At 44.0% G+C, this 25,761-nt stretch overlaps 1 protein-coding gene across 1 annotated transcript in view; it reads right to left on the bottom strand.

Moving 5' to 3' along the window:
• Positions 1–1,152: 1,152 nt before the first annotated feature.
• The window catches only part of LOC139461158 (protogenin-like), a 73,430-nt gene continuing 48,821 nt past the window's right edge, over positions 1,153–25,761 (bottom strand). Inside the window, exons 5-21 of the mRNA XM_071242721.1 lie at positions 25,108–25,236; positions 23,993–24,145; positions 22,996–23,144; positions 22,365–22,488; positions 21,461–21,598; positions 20,062–20,229; positions 18,930–19,118; positions 18,118–18,240; positions 16,416–16,604; positions 15,175–15,421; positions 11,952–12,079; positions 9,472–9,639; positions 8,584–8,778; positions 7,855–7,948; positions 6,406–6,583; positions 4,690–4,830; positions 1,153–3,611 (exon numbers count right to left, since the gene is read on the bottom strand). Coding sequence (XP_071098822.1) covers positions 3,024–3,611; positions 4,690–4,830; positions 6,406–6,583; positions 7,855–7,948; positions 8,584–8,778; positions 9,472–9,639; positions 11,952–12,079; positions 15,175–15,421; positions 16,416–16,604; positions 18,118–18,240; positions 18,930–19,118; positions 20,062–20,229; positions 21,461–21,598; positions 22,365–22,488; positions 22,996–23,144; positions 23,993–24,145; positions 25,108–25,236 — 3,101 coding nt within the window. The 3' untranslated portion in view covers positions 1,153–3,023. The remainder of the gene's footprint in view (positions 3,612–4,689; positions 4,831–6,405; positions 6,584–7,854; positions 7,949–8,583; positions 8,779–9,471; positions 9,640–11,951; positions 12,080–15,174; positions 15,422–16,415; positions 16,605–18,117; positions 18,241–18,929; positions 19,119–20,061; positions 20,230–21,460; positions 21,599–22,364; positions 22,489–22,995; positions 23,145–23,992; positions 24,146–25,107; positions 25,237–25,761) is intronic.

The following is a 25,761-nucleotide window of genomic DNA, read 5'->3' as shown; positions in this document are numbered from 1 at the left end:
TCACGACAGTCATCACTTGTTTGTAAACATAACGGTCATTCGGTTGCGAGTTCAACTCCAAGCATGGTTGTGGCCACCTATTCAGAGTGGGGAGTTTTGACTGGTGGCAGCGATAGTATAGAGAGCTCCGCAAATGGGCTATCGCTGTGAGGAGCTTGATCGATTCTCTGGCGGGGGAGGCAACTGCATCTAATCAACCAACATTCGTCAGATTGGAATAATATGCTTGGACAAAACTGGAGGTAACACAAATCGAAGAAGATATTGGCATATTTTCATACAACATGTACATTTTCAGTTTATATAGAGTTGCCTCCCTTTCCCAGCTGAGGTTTGAATGGCGGCAGTCCCTCCCCATTCCTCCACCACCTACTCTTGGGGGCGAGTAGTGTGGGCGAGGAAGAGAGCGGGAGACACACCCACTCGACAATCCTTGCTGCTGAACAGTGAACACAAGACATGCATATCAAGTGCATCTCCGTTGTCACAAGGAGGACAAGGTTATTTACAGAATCACACGATGGGGGAGCCAGGGATCGCTGATGTGAAATCATAAAACTAATGAAAATAACCAACAATTCCTGCCATGAGTTACCTGTCACCCCTCTATGTTGGAGTGTACGCTCCCTCTTATATTCCAGGACTGTACCAATAACATAGCTAAGGGGTGAAGGGTTATGAAACCCGAGTTGTGATGAGGTATATAATGGTAAACATATTGGAAAATTATCAGTTTTCTAAAAAAATTAAAAACTGCATCGCCATTTGGTTTAAAACACAGACCTGAAGATGAGAAATGCTGCCATGTTTAAGTAACACTGAGAGCCAAATATGGCTATGTCTGTCTGTGTGTCATCAGCTTGAATTTCTTGCTGTTGCTACTTTTTCCCAGGGAAAGATTCCTTCCCCCCCTAAAGTACAGTTGCCATAGAAACTAGAAAATTGTTTTCTATAAAATAAATTTGGATTTGAGTTTCTCATAATCTAATATAAAGACACTAATGGTGGTTTTTCTTGAGCGTGAAAGATCCTTGCGGAACACGAAACAACTCAGCCCACAACAGCAAGTCTTGCCATCAGCTAGTGACAACACAAACACACCCTCCCCCCTCCCCCTGATGCAGCTGTGACTCCCCCCCCCCTTCTCACCGACTACGCTAAACCAACATGGTGAGGTTGGTCTGTGTTGAGTTATGTTGGGTTCTATAGTGAGTTTTGCATGTGGTTTTTAGCATGCATACCATGGTTGTAAATAAACCGGTAGGTACGTCAGAGGTAGTTGCTTCAGACCGGATCCCAACCCCACCCTGGCTCCGACCACGTGTTTGTCCCCTCCGTGAAGACTACGCTGATATAGATTGGTATGACAGTAACCATGGAAACTAACATTCCGCCCCCTCCCGAGGTATAGTTAGCAGATTCTGACCCACTCTAGTTAAATCAGCAGACGGTTGACATTGACATCCCGCAACAGCGTCAGCCGGAGATGTTGCTGTTGTAGTCGTCCGTCATGGTCGGCCACCAGATGCAGGTCAGTCTCTTCGAGGTACGCACCGGCTATTAGTCGACCTTCACCTTCATCGGGTGCAAGGTGACTAATCAGCCAAGTTGCTATGGCGACGACCTGTGGCAGCTGCAGCTGTGGACAAAGTGAGGCGTCAGTTTTTGACTCGCGGTTTATAGTGACTTAGATACTCCCTGAGATAGACCGAGTTCAAGACAACGCCCACCATGTCACCATCTCTGCTTCCCCTCCATGCTCGCCCACAGCACATCGCCGCCACTGCAGAAGTGAGGTAGATACTTATGAGGTAACTAGCATGTCCCACTGGAGGAAGTGACATCATACACATAAAACAGCTTCCACACAGGAAGTCATGACATCATACACAAAAAGTAGTACCAGTTCCAAACAGGAAGTGACATCATACACAAAACACAATGATGGCTCCAATGTCGACGAGTCCTCACACGCGACGACACAGAGCAGGATCGTTCCTGACAGGAGCAGCGACAACTAGACCTTATTTGACCGTAACATGATTTGTTTAGTAAAATACTGTCATATAGCAAAAATGGAATACACTACAACTATGAGTTGAGTTCCCCAATGAGCTGCCGTCTGTCTGGAGGAGGAGGAGCAATGGCAGCAGCCTCTTCCTGCAACCGTTGACGAAATACACATAGGATACGACACCGCTAGCTGCCGCCGTACGTCCCTTGCAGGTCTTTTGCAGCAGTGGTTTGAGTCCGATGGTAGTGTGGCATGGGAACACCGTAGTCCTGGTGGTGATTGTGTAGTGTGGACCACACCACAGGCCCTGAAAATCCTGTGGCCTTGACCACAGGCCCTGAAGATCCCGTGACCTCGACCACAGGCCCTGAAGATCCCGTGGCCTCAACCACGGGCAATGCTGATCCTGAAGTTCAAAAGCTCTGTATACATACATAGCCGTATCGAGGTAGAAGGAGCTGCCCTTTCCCCATCCTCGTGCATCACATAGTCCACACTATACCTTCAGTCTCCATGGCAACAGTTGACCTGAGCTTAGCAACACCCATCATGTCCATAGCAACACCATTGGCAACATTACCCTTTGCACCTCAGTCCAAATGAATTGCTGTTGGCCGCCCCATGACATATCGCCATGGAAACAGCTGAAGAGGTACAATATAAAACAAGTCTCTGAGGAGATGATCTGTTTCCACAGCAACAGTTCCAGAAGTTGTTGGTAGTTAAAAATGAGGTATCATCTGTTCACGTTTGCCACTTGATCACTCTTAAAAGGAGAAGTAAAAAAGTGTGTATATATAATACCCGCATCACAGGAAGATAGTAGTACATCGCATCGTGGCCGCGGGCACCACACCCACCTTCTGTGGCTCTGTTCGTCTGTTCATGTATCCTGCCACTGCAGGTGACAGAGAGACAGAAGATGGGTGAGTGGGCGGCTGCCACGTTATGAATGAGGTCGGTCTGTAGACAACACAAGTTTATCATTAGCCAGGGTGGTGCAACACCACTACACCACGGAGTCAGATTGCTCTAAACCTGCCCATGTCCCATCACGTACAAACATATGAGGTAATATCCCTGCCCCGACTCTTGGGGGCAGACTGTCAACATGTGTCCCCGGGGCCTCCGGACATTCCTGAGTAGAGGTACTGCTCTGGGTGCTGCTTGCGAGAGGTGGAGGAGGGGTGGGAGGTAGGTCCTCGTGACCTTGACCTTGATCCCGACTCAAGGTTGTGTTGCTGCTTGGCAGGTGAGATGAGGTAGTGCTGTCAGCTGCGTTGCTGCTGCCGCCGCCGCCGCTGCCGTTGTTCCTGAGTGTTGGGGATGAAGATGCTGCCTGAGCTGCCCCTGTGCCGCCGTTGCCGCGGCGAGATGGAGAGATACGGGGTCTGTCTCCCCCTTCACTGGCGGTCACCTTCAACATGGCTGCCTCCCCATTGGGTGCCGTGACAACAGATGTCAATTGACTCTCGTCCTCCAGACTCCCGTCAATCTCCTCCAGACTTTCCCCCGCGTACGTGGACATCTCCCGGCCCGTGGATCCAGGGCTACTCTCAGACGAGGCCTGGATGGCAGCAATGAGCCCATGATGCTCCTGAAAGGAAAACACAGACGTCTTGTAGAAACAAACAAGTCGACATTGCATCATCTTAGGGAAACACTTACATCAAACCTGGGTCCTGGGTCCTGGGACGATCTAACACCAATTAATAACATTACCTGGGGTCATTTCACAGTGTAATCTTAGTGCTAAGACGATCGTAGCTTGCAGTTCTAACATTACCTCTGGCCCATTCCACAAAGTGATCTTAGTGCTAAGACGATCGTAACTTGCAGTTCTAACATTACCTGCGGCCCATTCCACAAAGTGATCTTAGTGCTAAGACGATCGTAACTTGCAGTTCTAACATTACCTGGGGCCCATTCCACAAAGTGATCTTAGTGGTAAGACGATCGTAACTAGCAGTTCTAACATTACCTCTGGCCCATTCCACAAAGTGAACTTAGTGCTAAGACGATCGTAGCTAGCAGTTCTAACATTACCTTTGGGCCCATTCTACAAAGTGATCTTAAAGCTAAGACGATCGTAACTTGCAGTTCTAACATTACCTCTGGCCCATTCCACAAAGTGAACTTAGTGCTTAGACGATCGTAACTTGCAGTTCTAACATTACCTCTGGCCCATTCCACAAAGTGATCTTAGTGCTAAGACGATCGTAACTAGCAGTTCTAACATTACCTCTGGCCCATTCCACAAAGTGAACTTAGTGCTAAGACGATCGTAACTTGCAGTTTTAACATTACCTCTGGCCCATTCCACAAAGTGATCTTAGTGCTAAGACGATCGTAACTTGCAGTTCCAACCTGGGGCCCATTCCACAAAGTAATCTTAGTGCTAAGTAACGCTGCTTTGAACAGTATTCCAGTTATATCACGATATGCCCGCTTGACGTGGGAGGTGCAGAGTCATGGAGGTTGTAGACGTTTACGACTTTGGTGAAACCCACGAACATGGTTACGGTGCTGATAAACGAACAAATATAATCAGGGAGACCACAATCAAAGGGGTGAAACTCTGCCTGGCAAATAGAGGCATCTTAGATATTTGGAGCAACATGCTCCATAACCATAGTAACAGAACCCCTGCAAGTAACCATAGCAACAGTCCTTACCTCTGAGCTGCCCCGGTTGCCAAGATGCACATTACCCTCTCGCCTGGTCACATGACCATTGGGCACATGTCCGTTCTGCAAACTCTGACTGATCCCGTTCATTCGCACGCCATTCGGCGTCACGATCAGTGTTCCACCCCCCTGAAACAAAACACAGAAGGCGATGAGTGGGGTCTTTACAATCAGCGTACCATCCCCAAATTTTCAAAATGTGCCTGCCTGGAGGCCCTTGGGAGGTGGATCTTGTGTCTCCGGGCACAGCGGAACTGCACTTGAAGCCTCAAGTCTCCCCCAACAGCGTCATCACCTCCTACGTTATCTTCTACAACAAAAAGGTCCCCGACACCATGCGGCCCAACCTCACCCAGACAGATAAGACCCTCGCCCAAACCTCACCCAGACAGATAAGACCCTCACCCAAACAGATAAGACACTCTCCCAAACCTCACCCAGACAGATAAGACCCTCGCCCAAACCTCACCCAGACAGATAAGACCCTCACCCAAACAGATAAGACACTCTCCCAAACCTCACCCAGACAGATAAGACACTCTCCTAAACCTCTCCCAGACATTGGTTAAAAATAGTGGATTAAAAAATATTTTTGTCAAAACTGGTTTTAATAAGTATTCATTTGTACCCATGATTCTATTGACTAGTGCATCAATACATGTGAAAATCCGGGTTAGATTCCACACAATGGTAGTGTGTGTGAAACAGTGTTCATGGCAGGTAGATGTTATGACTGGTCCGTAGCTTAAAATTTGTATGGGTCCTTATGGGTCTTTACGTGTTGATTTATATGTCACAATAAGCTGCAGTTTTTTTAAACAACAGCCTGAAGAGTTTGGTCAGGGCCTGCAGGTTTTAAAGATCATGGGTCCTGATGGCAGTCAGACAATATTTCTTATTTCTAACACTGCGACCTCCCTGAAACAGAACATGTGTCGACGTCACAACCAGTGCACCAACCCCATGAAATACATCTTCCCCAGGCAAGGGAGTAAACTGACTATAGAAGCCAAACTAGGCTGGTATTATGGAGTTACATTCTGACTGGACAAAGAAGTCTATGCATAGTCCAATCAAAATCGCGCAACGAAATCGAAATCCGGTTCATGGACTGTAATACAGATTTTGGTCGATTGCAGGATTTGCAAAGCCTGTGCACTGCCAACTCGTTGTCAGAAGGTATTCTTTAGATCTTTTCATGTTTTTAATCAAGGTGTTCACATGATTTGACACCCTTCGGGATGTAAGACTCATTTGATCACAAAATAGATCTTGATTATCGATCAGATCATATTGACTGGGCGTGGCCATTTTGTTTTAAACAAATGCAAGTGATACGAGAGGTTGATTGGTCCTAGAAGAGGCGTGGAAGGCGTAATAGCCACAGGTGGTGCAATGATCGAGGCCAGGAATTCCAGCCTACTTCAGCAAGGGTGGAAACTGGACTTTTCAAGTCAGTGAACACTCTTGCCTCGGGAAGATGCATGAAATATGATTGTACATATTCCCCTAGATCAATGTCCCAAACCTTCTGGTTTTGATGACACAAAAAAACAAACAACCTTGTCCACCTGATCCAAAAGTTGTGACTAGAAATACAGTTTTGGGAGCCTATTCAAACCAATTTTCTGATTAAATATCTTAAAGAACCGACAGAATGACTTGTTCATGTGGCGGATAACACACCCAACTTTCTGTTCGTACCTTAGAATCCGACTCAGTGTTCTCTTGCAGTGAGTTTAACATAGGCGTGAGAGCCTCGATATCCGAGCTCGGCACCGAGAGGCGGTTGGTCGTCACGTGGACAGCATGACCATTGCCATGGCCTGGAAGGTGGCCGTTGCCATGGTAAATAGGCGGAGGTTCGCGGGATCTGAAACATCTTTAAAGAAATACATCCAATCAGCAATGCCAATCGCCCAAAGTTCCGACACACAGAAAGGTGGCATGACACCAGGAAAATGGTCAAGCATACTGACAAATCTCACTGTAATCGGGAAAACAAGAGCAAACTAATAAATTGTTCTTTTCATATTTTTTTCTTTCAAAAGTGCAGAGAGGAACGATTGCTCGTGAGTGAGTGAATGTTGTTATAAGACACAGTGATGTGCAACATTCCAGCTGTGTCATCATCACAAACCAGTGCTCCACTGTCATACAGAATGGGGGAGGCACGGGAGGCCCAGTCGTCTAAGGCACCATGAATCGCTGTGCAGATTGCGTCCCTTGGGCACATCAGAAACCTATGATTGTGTGTTCCAATCCCGGTTCGCCCCGATTACATTTCTAGGTTTGTCAGCACCATACCCGTGCTTGTGGGTTTCAACAAAGTGGTAAACATCTAAGACCTGCATCACTTCGAGCTTTCCTTCCACATTAAGCTGACACGCCGCGAATGGAATACTGTTAAAAGTGGCGTTAAACCCAACCCACTCACTCACTAATACAGAATGAGTACTTGTAAGGGTTTCGATGTCACACAGGGAGTGAATCTTGTTAACACCAGCTTGCAACAATGAGGCTGCATCATCGCAGACAAGTGCTTGACCATGATACAGCACAAGCACTGATCCATATTGTTGGGCATGATGATACACAGTGTCTTTTTGTTGTTTAACGCCGCACTCAGATATATTCCAGCTTTAACGGCAGTGTGTAAACAACCACATCAGGACCGGACAATCCAGTGATTGACATCATGAGACTCAATCTACATACAATTGGGATACAGTGACATGCATCAACCAAGTCGAGCCTGACAATCCGATCCCGTAATTCGGTTCAAACAACAAGCATTGTCGCCTTTTACGGTAAGCAGTCTTGCTAAAGACCTATTCTAACCCGCATCTTCACGGGTAAAGACTTTGAAACCCACAAGCACACATATGGTGTTGATAAACTTACAAAATTGATTCACACTCACAAATATAGGTCTGTGGAACACCAAAGGGAAGCAACTCTGACTCCCTACAGTAAGTGAGTATGGTTTTACGCTGGTTTTAGCTATATAACGGCGGGTACACCAGAAATGGCCTTCACACATTGAACCCATTTTGGGAATCGAAACCCAGGTCTTTGGCGTGACGAGCGAACACTTTAAACACTGGGCTACCCCACAGCCCCTGCTCCCTACAGAGAGACTCCCACACCTACCTGTTGCGAAAAACAATGACGACAATGCAGATGACGATGCAGACAATGCCGATGGTGACACCAACAATTATTCCCAGCTGTTTGTCTCGTCGACCTGAAATAACAATTTCACATCAATCAAATCTCAACATTGGTTTCACACCCTATCTTATCCAGACAGCACATTGCATATCCATTCTCTTATGACCAGTACCACTGTCCCATTTCCACCATTGCTCCATTCCAGAAGTAAAGTCACCATCTTTCTATTCACTAACTGGGTACAGAATTTCGCTCGCTATTTTTAGCCCCAAGTCATTCAGTGAAGTGGAGTTAAATTGGGCCTCCACCACTTTAACGTCGCGTGCAAGATTATTGCACTTATAAAGTGACGTGCATGCACTTGTGTGTGGCTGCTTATACTAGTCCGGCTTAATGCCGATTTTTAGTGCTAGCTCACTGAGATACTATGCTGTAGTCCATAGGAATACCCCACTCGGTCACAATATCGTTTGAGCCGATGAGTCCTTATTTTAGCCCCTTAGGCAGAGTAAAAACAGGTACCATCTTTTTAACGTTTTTTTGGAATGACGCAGCTGGGGATCGAACCCACAGAGGTGGTCTAGAAATTAGGACAATGAACAGATGCAACTTTTGTGGATCACAACTTCTTAATTGTTTGTAACAACATTTCAGGATACTGAAGTTTCGTGTCTTCAAGGATTATTGCGTCGACACACTACCACTGACCTGTGTTTGCACCAGGTCCGACGATGGTGTCCGGTCGGCATCGCTCCTGCTGCTGAGTCTGGCTGGTGCATTTGATGTTCGGGTAGACCACGACGATCTGTGACGGACGACCTTGACCTGCTCGGGTACACGCTCGGAGTTTGAAGAAGTAGGAGGCGGCAGTCAGTTCGTCCACGGTAGCCTGCGTCAGCCCCCCTGCACACAAACATCAGGGGTCAAGGTCATTTCTATTGCAACAAGTTATTGACTTTTAAAAGGACTCTTCTTGATACTGACCAGCTGGTCTTCTTGGATCGTTTCGTCTAATTGGGTTAGTTTGTTTTTGTGTACTTGGGCAAGATTGTTTTTAGTTTCTATCAAGATAAACAGGGAGGACACAAGGGCTTTACGACAGAACTTGAAATAAGCAAAATTGTCTGGCTGCCATCAGGACCCACAGACGTTAGAGGCTGCAGGCCCTGACTAAACTCTTAAGATCCTCATTCTAAAAAACTGCAGCTTATTGTGACATATAAATTGACACAAAATGATATTTATCAAAAGATTTTGCTGAACAGATTTCAAACAAAATATTTTTTAATGCACTGTTTCTAACTACTGTCTGGTCAAGGTTTGGGCGAGGGTCTTACCTGTCTGGGTGAGGTATGGGCGAGGGTCTTACCTGTCTGGGTGAGGTTTGGGCGAGGGTCTTACCTGTCTGGGTGAGGTTTGGGCGAGGGTCTTACCTGTATGGGTGAGGTTTGGGCGAGGGTCTTACCTGTCTGGATAAGGTATGGGCGAGGGTCTTACCTGTCTAGGTGAGGTTTGGGAGAGGTTCTTACCCTGTCTGGGTGAGGTTTGGGTGAGGATCTAACTACTGTCTGGGTGAGGTTTGGGCAAGGGTCTTACCTGTCTGGGTGAGGTTGCGCCACATGGTGTCAGGAACCTTGTTGTTGTTGTTGTAGAAGATGATGTAGGAGGTGATGACGCCGTTGGGAGAGGCTGGAGGCTTCCAGTGAAGCTCCACGGTGCCCGGAGACACCACGATCCACGTGATGTTGGTGGGTGCACTGGGGACTGGCGGAGAGACACACAGTTATCTCCCTTGCATTACATTCATTTAACTTGCATTTAGAAGCTGTAGCGTAAAGACTGAGTTGACAGAGAGGGCGACCCGCCATTTAATACTTGACGACAAGAAGCCTGTGAGTTTTGTTAGAGAGAATATTTTTCACTGACTACTAAAGTGAACAAGGGCAAAAGTGAGCGTGGCTCACTAATACCCCCGACCCGCCTAGTTAAATAATGGATAGGGTTAGGGTTTGAAAAATTCATAAAAAAATGGAAAATTAATAAAAACAATTTTTTTTCTTTTGACTGCGCCCCTCCATATGACACAGATTATATGTAGTAAGTTTGAGATGAATCCACTGAATTGTTTAAAAGAAATCGCGAGGACAAAGTTTTCGGACGGACGGACGGACGGACAGACAGAACCTTGGTCTAACTATATACCCCTGACCTTAAAGGTATAAAAACAAATGCTGTGCCCAACGAAGATATAACAGGCAGAACCCAAACAACTTAATGTTTTTCACAACAAATTAGGGTATCCAGCATGAAACCAAAGGTCAAATTACATTCATCTACATTATAATGGAACAAATAATACGTTTAAAAAAAAAACAGGTACCTCTTCTTCCCTACAAAAAAAAAAAATGGATAGTCCCTCAAAGGTTTACGAACTGAAGAACTTGAAATCCCTGAGCCAATCTGACTTCATATTTGACCAAACAAAATCTGGCTTCTAACAATAAAAATATGTAATCTATCTATACTAAAAACAAATAAGAGTTGAGGACCGTGAATATTTATGGGGATATGAAACTGTGTCTTCACTACCAAATCATATTCCCAAAACTATTCATTATCCCTAACATTATTTGTTCAGGGCATGGGAAACTTTGTACATTGATATAAATACTTTTGTGTTCGTTTGTTTGTTTGTTTGTTTGTTGTGTAGTGCCGCACTCAGCAATATTCCAGCTATATGACGGCAGTCTGTAAATAATCGAGTCTGGACCAGACAATCCAGGGACTGATATCATGAGCATTGATCTAGGAAATGGGGATACAATGACACGCATCAACCAAGTCAGCATGCCTGACCACCCGATCACATTAGTCGCCTCTTAAGACAAGCATAGTCACCTCTAGGGCAGAGCTCCAGATAAGCTGCGTATCTGCGTAAAATACGCATCAGAAATGCAGAAATATGCAGTAAAATAATATCCAGTGTATTAAATACGCAACGAACATTACAGATACGCTACAAAAATAAAGCTTGTGGGTATCATCAAAATGTTGTGAGGTAACCCTGCGTATTCGATTGGCAAATCAGCAACTTATTTTGAAATTATAAACGGGCATTCCGTCAACCTTGCCAAACTCCACGATGATCATTTGCCATCACACTTTCTTGTGGAAGTATCGTGGTATTTTTAGTCCTATAAAGCTCTCGAACCCACACAACACCAGTTTGCAGGGACTAGATGAATAGTGGTTTTAAATATTTAACTTAAATACCCACATGTGTAAAAACTATTGGGTAACAGAAATGTGAATACCCAGATAGAATTACTGATACCAAGTGATTTTAAAATGCATGGGTAAAATACCCACAACACCAAAAGCTTATCTGGAGCTCTGCTCTAGGGACGAGCATGTGTTGCTAAAGACTCTTGGTAATAAACTTTAGTGATCCCGGGCATTAAAATGGGGATGTGACCATTATATCCACAACCAATATGTCATAAAGTACGTCGCCTGAAGTTACTTGTCTAACTCGCAACTTGGAGTAAAGAAAATCTGTCTGCACATTGACTTTATTTCTTCTAAGAACCGAAATACCAGACAGGTGGGGCGAGACTAGGGCAGCAACGAATACTTTATAAGGCGAATACGATTCGTATAATGAATATAGGGTAACAAATACAAACAGTTATTCGCGAATACAATAACAAGTCAGCAGTAGATGTATTATTTATGATATTCAGTGAAACAATAACAAAATAAATTATTTGACATGGCTTGTAAATTATTAATTTATTATACATTAATATACTTCACTTATCCAGGTACTAGTGTCTGTTCAAATGCGACAATGACCAGTGACTAAAATTAGGTCACTCAAGAAATCTATGCATATAACATGTTCTTATGGATATTTTAAGGGTCAGGATATGTAAATGCATATGACTGCATATTCATTATTAAATCGATTCTAGTGACCACGAATAACGAATTCAATTCATGAATGGATACGGTTCGATTCACCAAATACGGGAGTGAATCGTAACCATGGTAACAGCCCTAGGCAAAATACTTACTGTCTTCCTGAGTCTGAGCAATGAGCGGGCTGCTGACCTTGACATCGTTGTTCTGGAAGTGCGTACGTACAGTGAACTTGTACTTGGTGAACGGCTTCAGTCCGGCAATGCTGACACTTGGGGACAGGCTGGAAACAACAGAGGGGGGAGTGAGATGTTTTATTTGTTTTGTTTTTCTTGTTTAACACCGCACTCAGCAATATTCCAGCTATATGATTTTTTGTGGTCTGTAATTAATCGAGTCTGGACCAGACAATTCAGTGACTGACATCATGAGCATCGATCCACGCAATTCGGACACGATGACATGCATCAACCAAATCAGCGACCCTGACCACCCGATCCCGTTAGTCGCCTCGTATGACAAGCATAATCGCCTTTAACGGCAAGTATGGGTAACTGAAAACCTATTCTACCCCGTATCTTCACGGTTGGAGTGAAATGTGACACCACAGCATCATAATCCATGCACTTCTTACACGACTGCACAGTGCATTGTGGCAACTTTGACAACTAGGCCACACAATCCCCTATTAAAAACATAATTTTGCAACTCAACATTGTTCAACAAACAAAGATTTACTCTTTTGTTTGATTTAATTGTTGTTTAACGACGCACTTAGCAGTATTCCTGCTATATGACAGCAACCTGTAAATGATCTGGACCAGACAATCTTGTGATCGATATTATGATACTTTCAACACATCGTTACTCCCATACTTTAACATAGGCTTTCAACACATCGTGACTGCCATACTTTAACATAGGCTTTGAACACATGACTCCCATACTTTAACATAGGCTTTCGACACATCATGACTCCCATACTTTAACATAGGCTTTCGACACATCGTGACTGCCATACTTTAACATGGCTTTCGACACATCATGACTCCCATACTTTAACATAGGCTTTCAACACATCATGACTCCCATACTTTAACATAGGCTTTCGACACATCATGACTCCCATACTTTAACATAGGCTTTCAACACATCATGACTCCCATACTTTAACATAGGCTTTCAACACATCATGACTCCCATACTTTAACATAGGCTTTCGACACATCGTGACTCGCATACTTTAACATAGGCTTTCGACACATTGTGACTCCCATACTTTAACATAGGCTTTTGACACATTGTGACTGCCATACTTTAACATAGGCTTTCGACACATTGTGACTCCCATACTTTAACATAGGCTTTCGACACATCGTGACTCCCATACTTTAACATAGGCTTTCAACACATCATGACTGCCATACTTTAACATAGGCTTTCGACACATTGTGACTCCCATACTTTAACATAGGCTTTCAACACATCGTTACTCCCATACTTTAACATAGGCTTTAGACACATCGTGACTGCCATATTTTAACATAGGCTTTCAAAACATCGTGACTGCCATACTTTAACATAGGCTTTCGACAAATCGTGACTGCCATACTTTAACATAGGCTTTCGACACATTGTGACTCCCATACTTTAACATAGGCTTTCGACACATCGTTACTCCCATACTTTAACATAGGCTTTCAACACATCGTTACTCCCATACTTTAACATAGGCTTTCGACACATCGTGACTGCCATACTTTAACATAGGCTTTCAACACATCGTTACTCCCATACTTTAACATAGGCTTTCGACACATCGTGACTGCCATACTTTAACATAGGCTTTCAACACATCGTTACTCCCATACTTTAACATAGGCTTTCGACACATCGTGACTGCCATACTTTAACATAGGCTTTCAACACATCGTGACTCCCATACTTTAACATAGGCTTTCAACACATTGTGACTCCCATACTTTAACATAGGCTTTCGACACATCATGACTCCCATACTTTAACATAGGCTTTCGACACATCATGACTCCACTACTTTAACATAGGCTTTCGACACATCGTGACTCCCATTACTAAACATAGGCTTTCGACACATTGTGACTCCACTACTTTAACATAGACTTTCAACACATTGTGACTCCCATACTTTAACATAGGCTTTCGACACATCGTGACTCCCATTACTAAACATAGGCTTTCGACACATCGTGACTGCCATACTTTAACATAGGCTTTCAACACATCGTTACTCCCATACTTTAACATAGGCTTTCGACACATCGTGACTGCCATACTTTAACATAGGCTTTCAACACATCGTGACTCCCATACTTTAACATAGGCTTTCAACACATTGTGACTCCCATACTTTAACATAGGCTTTCGACACATCATGACTCCCATACTTTAACATAGGCTTTCGACACATCATGACTCCACTACTTTAACATAGGCTTTCGACACATCGTGACTCCCATTACTAAACATAGGCTTTCGACACATTGTGACTCCACTACTTTAACATAGACTTTCAACACATTGTGACTCCCATACTTTAACATAGGCTTTCGACACATCGTGACTCCCATTACTAAACATAGGCTTTCGACACATCGTGACTCCCATTACTAAACTTAGGCTTTCAACACATCGTGACTGCCATACTTTAACATAGGCTTTTGACACATCGTGACTGCCATACTTTAACATAGGCTTTCGACACATCGTGACTCCACTACTTTAACATAGGCTTTCGACACATCGTGACTGCCATACTTTAACATAGGCTTTCGACACATCGTGACTGCCATACTTTAACATAGGCTTTCGACACATCGTGACTGCCATACTTAAACATAGGCTTTCGACACATCGTGACTCCCATTACTAAACAAAGGCTTTCGACACATCGTGACTCCACTACTTTAACATAGACTTTCAACACATTGTGACTCCCATACTTTAACATAGGCTTTCGACACATCGTGACTCCCATTACTAAACATAGGCTTTCGACACATCGTGACTGCCATATTTTAACATAGGCTTTCAACACATCGTTACTCCCATACTTTAACATAGGCTTTCGACACATCGTGACTGCCATACTTTAACATAGGCTTTCGACACATCGTGACTGCCATACTTTAACATAGGCTTTCGACACATCGTGACTGCCATACTTAAACATAGGCTTTCAACACATCGTTACTCCCATACTTTAACATAGGCTTTCGACAGTCGTAACTCAAAGTGATCGTTACTCCCATATGTTAACAAAGACATATGACAGTCTAACGCCATTATCGCTTTAAGGAAGGGGCTGGGCAATATTACAGGAATGAAAGATAAACACACCTCTTCTTGCAAGTCTGGGTTTTTCCCATCTCTATCTGGTAACACACGTCAAACTGCTTGATTCGGTGCGGTGAGCCGGGCTGCATCCAAGTCAACAAGATAGTTGCCGCGTTCAGCGTCCTTGCGTTGAGAACCTTGGCTGCAAATACAGGGCCATCTTCCGTTGTCCGGAACTCCATGGCAACGGGGCCAGATGATTCTCCATTTCCCCTTGCGGTGATCGTCACTTCGTACTCTGTGCTGTTGTCTGAAACAACGACGGTATCAACATTGAGTGAGAGAGGTTTGTTTTACTTTGCTATTAGCAATATTCCAATAATATCAGGGCTGGGGTTTGAATGAAATGGGATTCACATTGTGCACCCATGTAGAGAATCAAGCACAGGTATTGTCCATGTACCACCTACGTCAGTGAGGACATGCCAAGGTCAGTGAGGACGTATTGTCTGTGAGTGAGTGAGTGAGTTGGGTTTAACGCCGCTTTTAACAGTATTCCAGTTATATCGCGGCGTGTCAGCTTAATGTGGGAGGTAAGCCCGAAGTGATGCAGGTCTCAGACGTTTTACCACTTCGGTGAAACCCACGAGCACGGGTATGGTGCTGACAAACCTAGAAACATAATCGGGGTGAACCGGGATTCGAACCCACAATCAAAGGTTTCTGGCGTGTCCAGGGGATGCAACTCTGCACAGCGAATCGTGGCGCCTTAGAGGACTGGGCCACCCGTGCCCCCTATTGTCTGTGAACCTACCTAGGTCAGTGAGTATGTATTGTCTGTGAACCTACCTAGGTCAGTGAGGACGTATTATCCATGTAGCTACGGAGATCAGTGACGACGTATTGTCTGTGAACCTACCTAGGTCAGTGAGTATGTATTGTCTGTGTACCTACCTAGGTCAGTGAGGACGTATTATCCGTGTAGCTACGGAGATCAGTGACGACATATTGTCTGTGAACCTACCTAGGTCAGTGAGGACGTATTGTCCGTGTAGCTACGGAGGTCAGTGACGACATATTGTCTGGGAACCTACCTAGGTCAGTGAGGACGTATTGTCCGTGTAGCTATGGAGATCAGTGACGACGTACTGTCTGTGAACCTACCTAGGTCAGTGAGGACGTATTATCCGTGTAGCTACAGAGATCAGTGACGACGTATTGTCTGTGAACCTACCTAGGTCAGTGAGGACGTATTGTCCGTGTAGCTACGGAGGTCAGTGAGGACGTACTGTCTGTGAACCTACCTAGGTCTGTAAGGACATATTGTTCTGCTGGTCCCGTGATGGTGTCGGTATGTAGAACAGTGCCCTTATCCTGCAGGTTCTTCAACTGAATCTGGTACGTCTCCACCTTGCCCTGCTGGTCGTCAATGGCCCACTTGACAACAACCACGGAGGCGTTCTTACGCACAATGTGGAGGTGGGGCATCGGGACTGTAACAATGGAAAAGGATTGCAAGTGAGTTATGTTGAACAATGCTTTGAGTGAGTGAGTGAGTATGGTTTTACGCCGTTTTTAGCACTATTCCAGCAATATCACGGCGGGGGACACCAGAAATGGGCTTCACATATTGTATCCATGTCAGGAATCGAACCCGGGTTTTCGGCTTGACGAGCGAACGCTTTAACCACTAGGCTACCCGACCGCCCCAACAATGCTTTGACAAGAATTTAGTCATATCACAGCTTGTCACCTAGGGAGGAAGGCCCAAGGTGGTACAGGTCTTCGACACTTAGAATGGTGAAACCCAAATCCAAGCTATCAAACCACATTTCTAGTTAACCTGTTCAAAAGGTCCATGAAACGGCTTAAGGAGGCAGCTCACATGTGGCTAATTATGCTTTTGATTGACTGTATGTTGTTCCACACCGCACTCAGCAATATTCCAGCTATGTGAAGGAAGTTGGTAAATAAGTCTGGGCCAGACAATCCAGTGACTGACATCATAAGTATTTGGGATACGATGACATGCATCAACCATGTCAGCGATCCTGACCACCTGATCCCATCAGTTGCCTTTTATGACAAGCGTAGTCGCCTTTTACGACAAGCATAGTCGCCTTTTACGACAAGCGTAGTCACCTTTTACGACAAGCGTAGTCGCCTTTTATGAAAAGTGTAGTCGCCTTTTACGACAAGCGTAGTCGCCTTTTACGACAAGCGTAGTCGCCTTTTACGACAAGCACGGGTTGCTGAAGACCAAGTCTGACTCAGATCTTCATGGCCGCTGCTTACAACACAAAACACCTTCTAACAAGTGAATGTAACATCACAGTGAGAACGAAGCAAACAGTTTGGTAGTAGACTGGTTATTACTCTACTACTTGCTCAGGACAAAAATATTCATCTTAGTCAAAGGTGTGACCTTAATAAATGTTTAGTATATTTCTGTAGTCTTTCAAGAAAAGGTTTGTTTCCATCAAACATACAACCCTTTCAAGCACTTTGTTCATGTCTTGATCAATAAACTTACAATTGAGGTGAGGTGATGTGAAATGGGTTTAACATCGCGTCCAAGATTATTGCACTTATGTAGCGACGTGCATGCACGTGTATGTGTGTGTGTGTGTGTGGCTGCTTGTACTAGTCTGGACTGATGCCGATTTATAGTGCTAGCTCACTGAGATACCATGCCACAGTTTTAACATGAATACCCCACTCAGACACAGTATACTGACTCCGAGCTGACCAGTCCTTGTTTTAGCCCCTTAATGCCGAGCGCCAGACAGGGTAACAACAAGTACCATCTTTTAACGTCTTTTGGTATGACGCGGCTGGGGATCGAACCCCGGACCTTCCGCTATCCGGGTGGACGCTCTTCCATTAGACCACGGAGGCAGTCTACTTACAATTGAACAGTGTTCAATTTGAAGAAATTTCAAGTTTGTGCAAACATTGTTGAAAGATTGTCAACATTTGTATATGAATGGCGGCCATGAGACTTACAGGAGGAGATGAGTCTGGACGTCCGGATGGGGACCCAAGGCCATTGGGCATCGGACAAAACAGGATAGCCCTTCTTCGTCCTTGCCAAAACGCGAACATTGTACTCCTCGTCTGGCTGTACATCTGCAACAGTAATATGTCACATCACCATAGAGATATCCCATTAAGTTTCCATAGTAACACATCTACAGTCCTTTTAGTTTCCATAGTAACATCTACAATCCATCCAGTTAGCATCGTATCTCCAGTACCTACAGTTTCCACAGAAACATCGACATCCCCTTCGGTTTCCACAGTAATGTCAGTATTCTCTTCAGTTTCCATAGTAAAATCAACATTCTATTCAGTTTACATAGAAATATCAGCATCCCCTGATGTTTGCACACAAACTTCAACATCCCTTCAGTTTCAAGATAAACATCAACATCCCCTTCATTTTCCATAGAAACATCAGTATCCCCTTACGTTTCCAAAGAAACATCAACGTCCCCTTTAGTTTCCATAGTAACATCAATATCTCCTTCAGTTTCAATAGTAACATCAGTATTCCCCTTCAGTTTCCATAGTAACATCTACATCTCCTTCAGTTTCAATAGTAACATCAGTATTCCCCTTCAGTTTCCATAGTAACATCTGAATACCCTTCAGTTCCCATAGTAAAATCAACATTCCATTCAGTTACCAAAGTAACATCTACAGTTGCTACGGTTTCCCAAGTAAGATAAATATTCCCCAGTAATCAGGACAAATTAATGAGTAAGTGAAGTATCAAGTTAAAATTTAAAGTCGCACACAACAAATTCATCACAAACCTCTGATTGTGTAGAAGGACTTGGAGCCGTCGACTGCATCAACCATCTCCACCGCATCCTTTGTCTTGTAGTGCACCTCATACTCTGTGATGATGCCGTTGCGCAGAGACGGCAGCATCTCCTTCCACTCAACCTGGATGGTGTTGGGCGTGTTGGTCGACAGGATGATCTCGGGGCAGGCCACCGGAACTAAAGCAAGCAGCACAAAAGTGTGAGATCAACTCATCACGCTTCTCTTAAACTAGGAAATAAATATTTTACACTACTTAAATAACAGGTATCAAATTCATGTTAATGTACCTCACATGGCGTCTGTCTGGACTACTGGAGTACTAGTTTGACACGAGTGGGAAGAACTCTTGACCCCAGCAGTGATAACTCTCTGGATGCATATTGTGTAAATCCTATTCTTGAATGACTTGGTTATACACTTGTTACTGCTGCTCAATAAACCGCGTTCTATTTAAATTCATATTCAAGTTGGTATTTCTGCTACCGTGAGGCTGTCTTATTGTTGATAGTCATTTTGGAGCTACAGATACAAAGTTTCATTATTACCAAAAAAGACCACTCGCATTTTTCGCATTTAATTCACGCTCACGTTCATTTCAAAATTTGCAGTATGCATCACTGTAACAGTAAGAAATGATGAGAATTTCTTAGTCCTAATAGTCAAAATATACCTTACGGGGTTAGACACAGCCACTATTCTGTTAGTCCGAGACTAGTCAAAGTCTGGAGGGACTAGTTGATTTTCGTAAAATATATATCTCACATTTACGAAATGAGCTGTGGTCTAGCTGTATAGGACCAACAATCACTGCATTAAATTGTGCAAGAAAAATAGTCCGAATTAAAAACACATTTTAATCATCGTAGAATGGATATAAACCCATATCTCACATGAGATTGCACTACACAACTGTGTAAAACTAGGACTGAGTGAGTGAGTGAGTGAGTGAGGTTTTACGTCACTTCTAGCAATATTCCCGCAATATTCTAGCACACCAGAAATGAGCTTCAAACATTTTGCCCATGTGGAGAACCCAGGTCTTCGGCGTGACGAACAAACACTTTAACCACAAGGCTACCCCACTGCCCCTAACTAGGATTGAATAAGGAGTCGACTCACTATCCTCAAGTGTCTGGACTCGGACGTTGACGGAGCGTGGGCTGGCTCCCTTCTTGTTGAAGGCCTTGACGTACACGGAGTAGTTGGTGAACGGCTTCAGCTGGTCCATGGTTGTGTTCAGGATGGCCTCCTCCCCGATCACAAAGTCCGTGTCCAGCGCCTCCGCTCCTGCACAACACAATGTACACTGTAACACAAACCTGGCCCCGCCCCACAAGGCGATCATAGCACGATGACCGTCGTAAGTCTACATCAAAGTACGGGAGTTACGATCACCTTAGCACAACAACTGTCATAAGTCTCAGTCAAAGTACGGGAGTTACGATCACCTTAGCACAACAACTGTGGTAAGTCTATGTCAAAGTAATGGAGATATGATCATCTTAGTGCAACAACAGTCGTAAGTCTCTGTCAAAGTATTGGTGTTACGATCACCTTAGCACAACAACTGTGGTAAGTCTATGTCAAAGTAATGGAGATATGATCATCTTAGTGCAACAGTCGTAAGTCTCTGTCAAAGTATTGGTGTTACGATCACCTTAGCACAACGACTGTCATAAGTCTCAGTCAAAGTATTGGAGTAACGATCTCCTTAGCACAACGACTGTCGTAAGCCTATGTCAAACTATGGGAGTTACAATCACCTTAGCACAACGACTGTGGTAAGTCTATGTCAAAGTATTGGAGTAACGATCTCCTTAGCACAACGACTGTCGTAAGCCTATGTCAAACTATGGGAGTTACGATTACCTTAGCACAACGACTGTGGTAAGTCTATGTCAAAGTATGCAAGCTACGATCACCTTAGCACAACGACTGTGGTAAGTCTATGTCAAAGTATGCAAGCTACGATCACCTTAGCACAACGACTGTGGTATGTCTATGTCAAAGTATGCAAGCTACGATCACCTTAGCACAACGACTGTGGTAAGTCTACATCAAAGTATGCAAGCTACGATCACCTTAGCACAACGACTGTGGTAAGTCTATGTCATAGTATGCAAGCTACGATCACCTTAAAGTAAAGGAGAAATGATCACCTTAGCACAACTGTCTTAAGTCTGTCAAAGTATTGGAGTTACGATCACCTTAGTGCAAGAACTGTTGTAAGTCTATTGCAAACTATTGGAGTTATGATCACATTAGCACTACGATAGCTTTGTGGAACAGACCCCTGAACGTCATGAACACATGTCCTTAGCACTTCTCATGAGAGTTACTGGGTATTATTCACTCTGCCGATAAGAAGCCGATTACAAGACAGTAGGGATGATCTGAGGACCAAGACCTCTCAATCGTAGTAAAATCGTAGTAAGAAGCCAAGATGCTCTAAGTACCAAGACCTTTCACTGGCATGTAGAAGTTCAAGAAGACTGCGACAGGAAGGATGACTACGTACCATTGAAGGCTACAACAGACACGACGTAGGTGAGGATCGGCAGTTCGGGCGGTGACTCCGACTTGTTCCACTGGACGAAGATCTTCTTGCTGGTGAGTGCGTGAGCCTTCAAGCCTTGTGGAGGCTTAGGGGAACCGTCTGCAAAACATCAGACAGACATCACACTCAGTACCACTCATGCTGTCAAGTTATTAGATTTACAAACCTTCAGTCTCCTATGTGAGGTGGGGTGAAATGGGGTTTAACGTCTCATCCAAGATTATTGCACTTATAGAGCGATGTGAATGTACGTGTGTTTGTTTGTGTGGCTGCTTGTACTAGTCCGGACTGATGCCGATTTATAGTGCTAGCGAACTGACCACGGGAGGCGGTCATCTCCCATGTGAAGTTTTATATATAAACCAGCCAGGGTCAGATAGTCAGCATTCTGTGCCACATAACCAAAATTCAATATTCTTGCTATTCTGTCCCAATGATTCCCTCATCAGCTCAGTGGCCAATCTACACTTGATATTCCCTCAGGGATTCAGTGGAAATACACTTGATATTCCCTCATGGGTTTAGGGCTAATCTACACTTGATATTCCCTCAGGGATTCAGCGGAAATACACTTGATATTCCCTCATGGGTTTAGGGCTAATCTACACTTGATATTCCCTCAGGGATTCAGTGGAAATACACTTGATATTCCCTCATGGGTTTAGAGCTAATCTACACTTGATATTCCCTCAGGGATTCAGTGGAAATACACTTGATATTCCCTCATGGGTTTAGGGCTAATCTACACTTGATATTCCCTCAGGGATTCAGTGGAAATACACTTGATATTCCCTCATGGGTTTAGGGCTAATCTACACTTGACATTCCCTCAGAGTGTCAGTATTCTTCCTCCTCTTCTACTTACTGTTTTCGAAGATCTCGAGTCGGGCGAAGGCCGTGTCCCGCCCGACACTATTCTCTGCGATACACTGGTAGTACCCATCATGCTTCAGCTCCACGTTGTAGATGACCAAAGAACTCGAACGGAACTGAAGCAGAATAAAAGAGGATAACTTATGCACAGAATACACATGTTTCTAGGACTGCGGCGGTTACTGGTACACAGCAATATGCTTTTGAACAATACTTATTGCATTTTTTTTTCTAGGGCTCACCTGAATTAGTAATATTTGTTTGTTTGTTTGTTGTTTAACAACGCACTCAGCAATATTCCAGCTATATGACGGCGGTCTGTAAATAATCGAGTCTGGACAAGACAATCCAGTGATGGACATCATGTGCATCAATCCGCGCAAATGGGATCGATGACATGCATCAACCGAGTCAGCGAGTCTGACCACCTGATCCTGTTAGTCGCCTCTTACAAGCATAGTCGCTTTTTACGGCAAGCATGAGGTGCTGAAGACCTATTCTATTCTGGAATCTTCACGGGTCGAATTACTAAGAAATCATTTATGATGCCTGTTGCGGTGCAGTCATTTGGAGTAGATTCAGGTGCACCGACAAGTATCCCCCTACTCTATGACGAAACTCACCTCAAAGGGTTGGCCAGGCTTGATCAACTCTCCGTCCCTGTACCAACGGACCATCGCCTCGGGTACGGCATCCACCTCACATTTGAGGATGACAGTCCTCGCCCGTGGCCATCGTTGGGTCTGCGGTGGTGTTGTGATGATTGGGGACACTGAAAGGTCAAGGTCAAGGTCACTTGCAGAGTCTGTCCGCAGCCATACACAGATCTAGCACCAGGGCAGCTATGTACCTTACTGATACATTCAGGAATGATACAGGATATTTGGCGTACTTACAGTAAAGAATAACAACACAAGGACTAACTCGGTGAATGTTTTCAAGAATATTACATAACTGACCATGAATTGCTGTATCACAAAATGCACCAATTATTAGTTATATACTCTTTAAAAAAAGTTGAGGATCATGAAATATAAACCTTAATACCAAGTATTAGAAAAACGATAACTGTTGACCGTTTGGGAAATGTTCAGTTATTTCTGAGCATCTCCTACTTTTTTTAAGGGTATACCGTATTCGACGTAATAAGCGCCCAGGGCGCTCTCAAAATTAGAAATGGGGGGCTCTTATTAGAATATAATTTTGCTGAAATTATAAACAGAGTTGAAAGATCGTCAATTTCATGGTTTATACTGACAGCCTGAAATGTTTATATGACTGATATACTTTTCCAGAATTTAATTGCCCATAATTAAGAATGCATATAACACACGAGTGCGTATCATACACGAATACATACGCCTTGTGTACACTGATCAATCGGAAGGGGTGTTACCGTATTCAACGTAATAAGCGCCCCGCTCTAATAAGCGCCCACGGTGATATTTGCTAATATATTGGCGAGTGAACAATCCCAATCAGCACCCCTTCCGATTGATCAATGTACACAAGACTTATTTTTTCGTGAATAATACGCACTCTTGTGTTATATCACCCTTAATTATGGGCAATTATGGGGGGGGTGGGGGGGGGGAGACAGAGATGGTAATGATGACTTACTGTTGACAGTAAGAGTCACATAGACACTGACATCCTTGAAGCCCCGACTACTGGCAGTGCAGACGTACGTCCCTGCATCCTCCTTTTGGACAGAGCGGATCTTGAGGTTCTTGTGTCCAACATAGGAGACATACTGACTGAGGGATTTACGATCTGAAACACGGCAACAATTAGGTGAGTTTTTCACATTATTCCAACAAATTAACGACTGGAACACCAAATATGGGCCCACGTAGTAGAAATGACGGATTTACGATCTGAAACACGTCAACAATTAGGTGAGCCAGGGATCTTAAGTTTTGCACAATATTCCAGCGAATTAACGACTGGAACACCAAATATGGGCCCCCATAGCAGAAATGAGGGATTTTCCATCTGAAACATGTCAACATTTAGGTGAGTTAGGGTTTTCAAGCTTTTGGCAATATTCCAGCAAATTAATGACTGGAACACCAAATATGGGCCCATGTAGTAGAAATGACGGATTTACGATCTGAAACATGTCAACAATTAGGTGAGCCAGGGATCTTAAGTTTTGCACAATATTCCAGCGAATTAACGACTGGAACACCAAATATGGGCCCCCATAGTAGAAATGAGGTATTTTCCATCTGAAACATGTCAACATTTAGGTGAGTTAGGGTTTTCAAGCTTTTGGCAATATTCCAGAAAATTAATGACGGGAACACCAAATATTGGCTCCACACATTGGCTCCAAATATTGGCTCTACACATTGGCTTCAAATATTGGCTCTACACATTGGCTCCAAATATTGGCTCCATACATTGGCTCCAAATATTGGCTCCACACATTGGCTCCAAATATTGGCTCCATACATTGGCTCCAAATATTGGCTCCATACATTGGCTCCATACATTGTACAAATGTGAAAATTGAACATTCAACATGATGCGTGAACTCGAGGACACATGACGATGTCACATCAACAATCATATTATGATGATATCCTTACAGGCAGCTGTCTTTATGGGTTTTTACAAACAAGCGACTGGAATCAGACAGCTAGATTTTTATAGCTGAATTACAAATTTGTTATACATTTCTGGTCGTATATATTCCCCTAATTTTGCTTTCAACGCGAGCAGTGACTCACCCTGTCGATGCCAGGTGACATTGGGCAGTGGAGAGCCATCGACCAGGCACTCAAGGATGGCCGTCTCTCCCGTCTTCGTTGTCACATTTAAGTTGCCGTCAATAATTCTTGGTTTACGTCTTGCTTCGCCTGAAATCACACCATGCCCTTATGAGGCTAATCATAGATGACACAAGTAAAAATTGCTACAATAGATTTCGATGCACGATTTTGATTGGACTATATATAGACTCTTTAGTCCAGCCAAAATGTAACTCCATAATACGAGTCAAATTGAATTTATAATCGAAACATTTTCCTAAAATGTACAATCAACACAGACAAGTTTAAAACAATATCAACAGTTTTTTTACTCCCTTGCAGACTGAATTTGATAAGCACAGTCTTTACAGTGGCAACGAAAGTATAGTAAGCTCTGCGAACAGGATATCTCTGTGAGGAGCTTGGTGTGAATACAACCCACAAAGCCTAGAGTTACCTCCCTTCACCTATGTATCAGTGGCAAATACAACCCACAATGTCCAGAGTTACCTCCCTTAACCTGAGTATCAGTGGCGAATACAACCCACAATGTCCAGAGTTACCTCCCTTTACCTGTGTATCAGTGGTGAATACAAGCCACAATGTCCAGAGTCACCTCCCTTTACCTGTGTA

The sequence above is a fragment of the Haliotis cracherodii genome, unplaced genomic scaffold (genome assembly GCF_022045235.1).
Source record: "Haliotis cracherodii isolate W230 unplaced genomic scaffold, xgHalCrac1.p SCAF_14, whole genome shotgun sequence".
Taxonomy (NCBI): domain Eukaryota; kingdom Metazoa; phylum Mollusca; class Gastropoda; order Lepetellida; family Haliotidae; genus Haliotis; species Haliotis cracherodii.
The sequence above is the reverse complement of the archived record's forward strand: the minus strand, read 5'-3'. Positions and strand labels throughout refer to the sequence as shown.